The 9766-nt window shown below is 35.0% G+C and overlaps 1 protein-coding gene across 2 annotated transcripts; it reads right to left on the bottom strand.

Moving 5' to 3' along the window:
- Positions 1-3861: 3861 nt before the first annotated feature.
- LOC125200562 (TNF receptor-associated factor homolog 1a-like) lies at positions 3862-9319 on the bottom strand. 2 transcript variants are annotated; one of them, XM_048098215.2, is made up of 10 exons: positions 9189-9319; positions 8753-8880; positions 8551-8662; positions 7596-7684; positions 7442-7510; positions 7236-7365; positions 6140-6298; positions 5137-5485; positions 4761-4873; positions 3862-4290 (listed from the first exon to the last, which is right to left on the bottom strand). In XM_048098215.2, exons 2-10 carry the CDS (start codon positions 8856-8858, stop codon positions 4182-4184), a joined length of 1236 nt encoding a protein of 411 aa, XP_047954172.2. In that variant the 5' UTR covers positions 8859-8880; positions 9189-9319; the 3' UTR covers positions 3862-4181. The 2 variants fall into 2 exon arrangements, with proteins under 2 accessions (XP_047954172.2, XP_088919920.1); XM_089063794.1 differs by lacking the exon at positions 9189-9319 and having other exon boundaries at positions 8753-9171.
- Positions 9320-9766: the final 447 nt, after the last annotated feature.

Below are 9766 nucleotides of genomic sequence, written 5' to 3'. Positions count from 1 at the left end.
AAATCAATTTTTTTTTTAATTTTTGAAAAACTATATAAACGCTATTTTCTCTATCTCTAAATTTCTGTACAAGAGCAACATCTAGCGATGGACAACAACAACTAGCCCAATACAAAATTAAGATTTTTAGTTAATGTACTTTTTTTTATTTAAATAAAATTAATGAATTTTCCCGTATATGTGTCGTAAATTTAATTCCGTAATTTAATTGTAATTTTAATTCCGTAAATGTAGTATATTTTGAATTATTTTTATTGCGGCTGGCCTAAATCTGATATGGCAGGTGGATTTTTTAGTGTTGCTGACATGACAGGGGAGAGAATGGCTGGCCTATTGCTGGCCTATGGCTGGCCTAAGCACCATTGCGGATGCTCTTAATATATTTAACTATTTCTTAATCTCCGTGCCGAAAAGAATTGACTCTATTACATTGAAACGAAGGGAGTATAATTATGTAGTCATTTGATTATGGTAAGTGTAGTCAGTTGCACATCACGATCTACCCATTTAAACGTCGGCATTTTTAAAATATTAAACTTTTTATACCTCCAAAATAAAATATTATCGGTTACAAAGATAATTTTATAGTAATTTAAAATAGAAAAGTAAACCTAATAAAAAGTCCATTGTAAAAATGAAATGTAACACCCACCCTTTCTGAACCATAGTCGATCCAATATCGCCTTGCATTAGTTGTTATTTCTTGTTTGTTCGGTTTTAAAATGTGTGCGATCTCGATAATCATAAAGAAGACGTTTAATAGTTTAACTAAATAAAAGAAAAATCTATGAGTTCGTTTAACAAAAGTTCAAATAAAATTTTGCAAAGTCCTGCGCTATTACAATTTGAATATCGAGATTATAGCAAAAGAGGAGACGCGCCCCGAATCTCGGCGGTTGTGCACATCCCGGACCTCACCTTCATTTCGTGCTCCTATTGATCACTACACCGCGTACATCTGTAACCTACAAAAGAGAGATACTCCCTTCGTCCCCGAATACGAGTTACTCCCTTCGTCCCTGAAAATTTGTCACCTATTTCCTTTTTCGTCCGTCCCTAAAAATTTGTCACCTTTCACTTTTACCATTTTTGGTAGTGGATCCCATATTCCACTAACTCATCCTCACTAACATTTTATTATAAAACTAATATATAAAAGTAGGACCCACATGCCACTAACTTTTTCAACCCACTTTCTATTACATTTCTTAAAACCCGTGCCTGGTCAAATGATGACAAATTATGAGGGACGGAGGGAGTACTAATTTCTATTTTGGTTCGTCCCCAATTAAGAGTAGCACTTCATTTTTACCATAAATAGTAAGTAGGTTCCACATTCCACTAACTCATTTCACTCACATTTTATTATAAAACCAATATAAAAAAGTGGGTCTTACATTCCACTAACTTTTTCAACCAACTTTTCTTTACATTTCTTAAAACCCGTGCCCGCTCAAAGTGTTAATCCTAATAGGGACCGAGGGAGTATATATTAGTCCCATCACCATCACATCATTCAAAAGACAAGACATTTGACAAATTCGTATCACATCAAGCACGTTCCCCAAACGACGGTGCATGTTCTCCGAACGACAGTTGTACTTGTTAGCCGTCATTTTAGATGACGAGACATAAGATTCTTTCCAAAGATGGTAGAGTGAATGATGGGTGTGACAACTTACCCCTTGCAAAAAAGTCATTAACTCTTGGATGAACGCTTTGCTATCATGAACTATGAGATTATCCATTTAAAACCATGCACCCTCTTTGCCTATAAATACTCCACCATCTCCAATCATCTTTCTTTTGTTCCTTCAAGCAAAATCTCCAACACATTCATATCATTAAACAAGAGAGCAAGGAAGATTCAAATGGTTAGTTCAAGTAGAAGAAGTAGAGGATAGTAAAAGAAACGACATGATCAAGCTCTCTCACCATCACCCTCTTCATTGTAGGTAAACATCTTCAAACAAGTTCATTCATAGCTTTTCATGTCATTAGCCAAGAATGTGCAAAAGAACTTAGAATGCTCGAACATAGCTTCTGGATAGTACTAATCCCACCATAATCTTTTTCCACAATAGCTCTCGTGACATGGATTTAGCAATACCAAGCTACTTATATCCAACTAATCTTCATGCTAGAGTTCATAACCATGTTGGCAAACACATTTTTTTCACCGTTCAATTCTTCAATAACATCAAGTAAATTAGCCTTTGCAATAACAATAAGTGTGATAATCATAGACGAGCGAGAAATGTGGACAAGAACTTAGCTTTTAGAAGGTTGAAATCCTCGGAAGAGGGGCTGCCTCAGCGCGCCATGCAGCCGCTGCCCTCGCCACCACAACCCCACTGCTCCACACCCATGACGGCAGCAAGCCCGACAAAGCGACAAGGGCTGTTGGACTTTTTTTGAAAGAACGAAAAAGTAAGAGGTGATGAGGGGAGTGTGTGCGTTTTCGTGCTTGTGTGAGTGCATATGTTCGTATTTGTGTAATAAAGAGAGACAGAAGAAGAAAGTGGGACGAACCGTTTGACGAAGACGACAGTAGCGGCTCGCACGCCGCTGAGTCCTCATGGCAGAGAGAGAGAGAGAGAGAGAGAGTGCGACGGAGGGAGCACGAAGTGTGAGATATGGTTTACTCTTGTTGGGATCCCAACTAAATGGATTCAATTGGACTTTCTTAAGTATTGAGGTCCTTTTAATCTCATAATCGGTCAAATAGATCATATATGTCTGATTTATTTGTTTTGTACAAGTCTTCTACTGTGCAAGGGGATTCAAACCCCAGCAATGTCATGGGCCAGTTAAACAAAAAACAATAACATCTCCATCCATGAAAGTAATCTCATTTTAACATTTATAAATATCCCAAAAAAAATACTAGTCAAATTTTTAAAAATAGAAAATTTTTCTCTCATACATTTTCTACTTTTTCTCTCGTTCTTTCATACCTTATCCAATTTTTCTCTATTTTTCTCACTTTACCTACTTTTTCTCTTCATTTCTCTTACTTTACTAATTTCTCATTGAAACTCATGCCTTCCACATAACAGAGAGTATTTCAAATAAGAATAACCCCTAATACACATATAACAGTAATATACACTAAATTACGATTGAGTTATTAAGTTTGGTATGGGATTGTCGCGTAGGAAATCGAAAGAATTATAGGACTTCTTATAGCGTGTATATTAATTCAAAAAGATATGGATCAAAGATAAAGATATTATCTAGCCCCACCGTATTTAAGTTTTCAGAGTCGGCATGGGTAAAATATATCGTAAACTAGGCAAAAGAGGATTAATATATTCATGTTGCATTGCATGACATCCGACTAAAATGATTCATATTAGTACTTCCTAATCTCCGCGTAGGCTTCGCCGCTCAACTCCTTCTTCCCCAATTCCTCCGCCGTCTGCACCGCCGCAGCCGCCACCTCCTCTACGAGGACGCCCGGCGCACCTCCGTTGGCGTATCGGCTAACCGTCAAATCTCTCACGGTGAATCTCTTAATCAAAACATACACAAAGTATCTTTTTCACATTTAAAAGTAGGATGTCTTTCATAAAACTCGATTTAGACAAACAATAATTAACCCGAATTAGCAAGTTGAATTACGCCCATAATTCATTATGCAAAGTAAGCAATTTCATTCTTTAAAGCATTCGCCTGTTTTCACAACAATAATGAGACACAATATATGGAATAATTAAAATGGAAATTATCTATGATTGATTTAATCATATGACATAATATGAGATAATCAAAATGAAAATTGTTAATGATCTTTAATCATTAAGATTGAAACTGGGATGGATAATCATAAGTTATAATTAAATTTGGCATGACATAAAATAACCAAGATGCATTGTCATGTGGCTAGTTTTCAAAAAAAGGCAACGGAACAAGAGATAAAATTAAACATGGTAACATGATAAGCGAACAATCGCTGAGTTGACGCATACCGTAATAAACTAAATTACGACTGAGTTATTTAGTTTGGTACGGGATTAATTGTCGCGTGGAATAAATCGAAAGAAATATAGAATTAACTGCAATTCCAAGTCTTTAATAAAACCAAATTACGTCATGCATGCATTTTGCCCTGAACTTCCCCAGAATCACCAAATATAACTGAGTCTTAATAAACCTGTTTCTTTTTAGACTTCTTTTTCTTATCTTCTCCTCTCCTGGATTTTTGCTCTAGTTGCTGCCTCCTCTTCACGGATGAGTTCTTCTTGCTTCTTCAAGACAACATCCTCTTCGTATACAACCTCAATTTTACTGTAACAGCAACAACAAGAGTAAACGATGATCAAACGAAACTGCAAAACTACTTTAACAATAACATAAAGTAAAAAGTAGGCGATGAAATGCAAACTAGTCATAGGGAAAGTATGAAGTAATGAAGGAGCAAACAATCTACTTTGAGAATAAAAAAAGAAAACACCAGCAGGAAAATGGCGAACTTTTTACTTGGTGCAGGAAAGAATTCTTAAGAGTAAACTATCCATTTAAAACCTCCAATATTCCTCCACCTCATTCTTCTTACAGATAAAAGGCAGGTATATGCAGCAGTAATATGAATAAATTAACAGCTTCTCTCAAGTCTCAAGTCAAGTTGTTGAAAAGACAAATCATTGTGTTAAAATCTACTCAAGCATATAGCTTCAACAAAATATCAGATGTTTTAAGAGCCATAAACTCCTAATATTATGTATTATGAGTGCATGTTGCATAATCGGATATTTTACCTGAATATGTGGGCTAAGACAAATATCTCAGTAGTTCGGCGACCCAATTCAGTAAGTCTCCTCTCATCACGTTCAATAGAATCTTTGTTGAACTCCTCTCCTACAGTCCCATCCTAAAACAACAGAATTCCAAATAAGAATGTCCATAAAGAGAGGTCGGGGAAGATGTTTATCGAAAACAATTCAAAACCAAATCGAAGGAGAAAAAAGGCATTAACAACAAAAATAATTGACGGGGGCAAGGATGGTGGTCATATAATTGATGTTCCCAACATTCGGAATAGTAGCAGTGCTAAATCGTGCACTTTATTGAAAATTTTTAAGAAATGGCTACGGATTATGGTAAGCACAAAGAGTTGGACAATAAAAACCAGACCTTAGTACGGTTTTGGGGTCCCTTCTCATACTTTGGAGGTAAAGGCTCCATAGCAGCCCGCTCAAGCAATAGCAATACATCATCAACCAAAATGAATGTATCTTTCTCCATGCCAACTATAGGAATAGGTAAGTCTTCTGCCTCTAAATACTTGCCCTTGCTCTTCTTATCCTTATTCTGACCTTCAAGAGCTTTCAAACCACTATACAAAGAATCCATGACAAGTGTAGATGTCACCTCCTTTTCTATGAAAAATTGCTTCACAACAACTTTCATAATGGACTCTGACTTCTCTCGTGACATACGGTGTCGAGAACTTTGGTCCATACCCAACCAGAAAGCACAGAAACTGAAAATTGATGGGAAGATGTAAAAACTTAGCTGGTATCGAACCACTGGATAGTGATCAAGTGAAAAGAAAATAGCTCGCAGAAATTGTCAAATTTAGGAACAAAATATGAGATATCAATTTTACAAAAAAATTATTGCAAGGATACTGAAGCTGTTATCCAATCTAGGGGAAATATAATTAAGAAATACATGGGATTTTTTTCGACCTTAATATAGTACTTCTAGTTCAATGGCCTTACAATGATATTCACCTACAAAAGCTAAGGATATCCACTTGTTCTAGAGAGACAAATTTTCATTTGCATATTAGAATACATGTCATGCACAGACGACTCAATTCTGAATGGATATCGGATACACCTTTTCAAGCATCTACTTACAAAGAAATAAATGCTACACTTAAAAAAATATGTTAGTTCCTTATGATATAAATCAAGCCCCATCAAGTAAAGTACTGTATTAGATTTGATGAGAAAAAATATTTCAAGCTACCAGTCAACAAATCTACAATGCCATTATAGAATGATCAACATAAACGATGCAAAGTACTGCTTTTGAAAATAAAAAAGAAGCTTACTTAAACAATATATAAAACAGTGTGTTCGTAGAAAAGAAAGTGATGATGAAAGAATCACAAACATGAACACAATACCTAGACCATCTAGCTTTATCCTCTAGTAGCTTTCCAAGTTTTGACCTACGTTCTTCCACAAAACGCCGACAAATCTGTTCAACGTTCGTTAAATAAACTCTTATAAGTTCTCTCCGATACTGACTGTCAAGGCAACGAAAAGGTCGATCTGCTCTTTCCCTGCAAGTAGCATTAAGGTTTACACTGGAACTGATTAACCAAGTTATGCTGGTAAGTTCAGGCCATTCACATATGCATGCAAGAAAAGAAGATAAAAGCAAGTAGCTAGTCATCAAGATCTTTACATAAGACTAAAATTTTATTTGAAAGCTTTTTTGAGTAATAACAGAATACTGGCTTTACACCATAATACCATATCCACTTCTATTGTTTCAATTGTATTCTTTGCACAAAGTCCAAAGTTTATTTGAAAACTTTTTGCAAAAAAACAAAATACTGGCTTTACACGAAGAAAAAGATAACTGGAACTCCCTCTGTCCCGGCTAAGATGACAAATTTCTTAGTCGGCACGGGATTTTAGGAGTTGTTGGTTAATGTGTTTACTTGGAGAGAGAAAAGGTGGGTGTAAGTATTAAATGTAGAGAGAAAGAGAGTTGAATATTTTAAGTGGAGAGAGAAAAAGTAGTTGGTTGTATTAATTAGAGAGAAAGTTGTTTAATTGCTTCCAAAAATAGAAATGTGTCATCTTCTTTGTAACAAACTAAAAAGGAAAATGTGTCATCTTAGCTTGGACGGAGGGAGTAATATTGAACTTACAGCTAAACCAAGAAGAAGGCAAGGCAGATTAGCTAGCCCATCATTAAACATCAAGCAAATCCAGCTTAATATAGACATCATAGTGTAGTGTGACATTTATCAAAGGAAATGGTCACATGGATAGTGTAGTGTTATCATTTTCCAAATAGCCTGACTTTTTGAAGAAACTCAAATCATTGTGCTTTCAGAGAAGTAAAGTTCAAGAGACTGTCATATTAAGCATTCACACAAAAAGCTCTCATTTAGAGTCATGAATAGATCGACTTTCATCTCTTGATTTCTTACTAATAAAAAATCTATGATGTAACAAATATTGAAAAATAAGATATGGATATTTTACCTGATAACCTGAACTTGAGCTTTAATTATCAAAGTATCAGCATCTATAAACCCATCCTGCACCTTTGATAGCTCCATAAATTTCTTCCATCCCCAGTCATGTTCCTTCTTCCAAAAGCGATGCAACGTATCTTCAAGTTTTGATCAAATGCGTCAATTTCAAGGTTTTGGTGGTAGAGATATAAATTATAAGAATTATATAAATACCAGAATATTTGGACTTTTTTGGATCTTTATTCACAACAGCAATTGTGAACTGGGCAAAATGACTCCACCCTATTCATCGATGAAACCAAGTCATGCAAGTTGCCAAAATAAACAAACTAATGTTTCTATGCATTACCACAATAAAGTGCCATACCTGGAAGAAGCTTGTCATGATTTGCAACACAAAGAAACAGAGAGAGATGACTGCAGACATCACAGCCTTGTGGATAAATCAAAATATACCTATCAACCAAATTTCACAAAATCTATTAATTATGAGCAGCAGGTTCAACACTTGACTATTTCATTGTTTTGCATATGCAGTGTGCACCACAAGAAGCCCATTGCATTACATAATACATTAGTTTGCAGATCAACATTCCTAAATGGATAGTAAATGACTAGGAATCATGCAAACTAAATGGGTTGATCAAGCAAAGTATAAGGCTATTTACTTAGGACCAAGTTGATTCAATTTAATTTCTTGAGTGAATATATACTACTCCCTCCGTCCCACTATAAGTAAGACGCTTCTTTTCGGCCGTTGTTTTGCGAAAATGATAGTAATAAATAGTTAGTGTGGAGAGAAAGTGAAGCTCTTTCTTACTTCACTTTCTCTCCACTCTAACTATTTATTATCATCTTCGCGAAATATCGGCAAAAAAGAAACGCCTCACTTAGGAAAAAGCCAGAGGGAGTATTTAATTTTGAAGAAGCATTACTGTTGGAAAAAGCCAAATCCATACTCATATCTGCCAAAGCCTCTGGAAACACATTTGAACTCCAAAAAGGAGTTTAAAAATTATACTAGTATAAAAATAAAGAAACACACAAAGAATCCGGATATATAGCTCCCTCTTTAATTCATTATACCGAACCAGGCTAGAAGTCTATAAAGGACACCTCATAATGGATTACTATAATTCACGTTGCATAAAAATATTTTTTTTTTGCATTAAATGTTAAAATCAAACCCGGCCAACAAAATCAGCTTAAATAATAATCTCACATCATAACAAAGACTCTGAAGTCAACAGTTCAGATAATGCAGCTGATAGAGAATCTTTATGCACTGTAATTGCAGAAGGAAAATTGACACGAGACCATACCATCTGTAGCCTCCAACTTCAAATGCATTGCTACGAAGTTCTCTTTTGTCGATTTGAGAAAAATTTTCAATCTTCCATGTATACTTCCCATATAAGTCAGATGGCTTTGGTCCTGCAGCATAATAGTGACAAAATAAATGTTGCAAGGTTAGAGACTTTTTGTTGAACAAATGAATGATAAAGATGATAAAAAATGGCACACCTCCATCATCATCATAGTCAATGTCCCAGTTAGGAGGCGAAGTTGATACACTCCCATTTTCAACCTGCTCTAAAGACCTCAATTCAGCTAATGAACCTCCAGCCATTTTCACACTTCCTCTGTTTCACCTGCTTTGGTTTATATCAATTCACAATACATAATCAAATACTCATTATAGAAACATTGAATGCACTGGAAATGAAGCTTTTGATAATGCAATCCATCGGACATATGAGAATTACAGTGATCAAACAAATAAATACAACGATCAAACCAAAATTCCAGTCGTTAATATCCTCATAAAGTCCAAAAAAAAAACAGATAAGATTAGACAAGTCTCGATAAACCCTAAGTCCTACAGTCCAAACCCAACCAGAAACAGTAAGAAGAATCGACAAAATCATCATAAACAATATCCATTGCTAGTGAATTTTACCGATCAATTAAAAAAAGAAGCAGCAGCAGCGGAGGAAATAATTGTTTATTAGTCCATATTTATATAGTATGTACGGAGTAGTATAGTTTTGGAATTTGGAGTAGGGTTTTAATTTATGTTTTGATCAGCCGGCTGCCGGCCCATCTATGTCTCATGTAAGTATTTCTCAAATATGGATGTAAAAAAGTATTCTTAATTATAAATAGTTTTCCATATTTCATTAATTTATACTCCCTCCGTCCATGAAAAATAGGGCTATTCCATGTCTATTGTTTTATTATTAAACTTGTATTACTCCATCTGTCCCACAATAATTGTCGCTCTTTTCCATTTCAGTCTGTCTCACAATAATTGTCACACTTCATTTTTACCATAAATGGTAAATAGGTTTCACATTCTACTAACTCACTTCACTCATATTTTATTATAAAAAAAAAACAATATTAAAAAGTCTCACATTCCACTAACTTTTCCTAACAACTTTTCTTTATATTTCTTAAAACTCGTGTTCACGATAAGAGTGGCAATTATTATGGGACGGAGGGAGTATTCATTAACAATATTTTATTTAATTTAAA

Source organism: Salvia hispanica, chromosome 2 (assembly GCF_029641045.1).
Source record: "Salvia hispanica isolate PSC_SH4W2 chromosome 2, Shi_PSC_v1, whole genome shotgun sequence".
Taxonomy (NCBI): domain Eukaryota; kingdom Viridiplantae; phylum Streptophyta; class Magnoliopsida; order Lamiales; family Lamiaceae; genus Salvia; species Salvia hispanica.
This window is presented reverse-complemented; position numbering and strand designations above follow the sequence as displayed.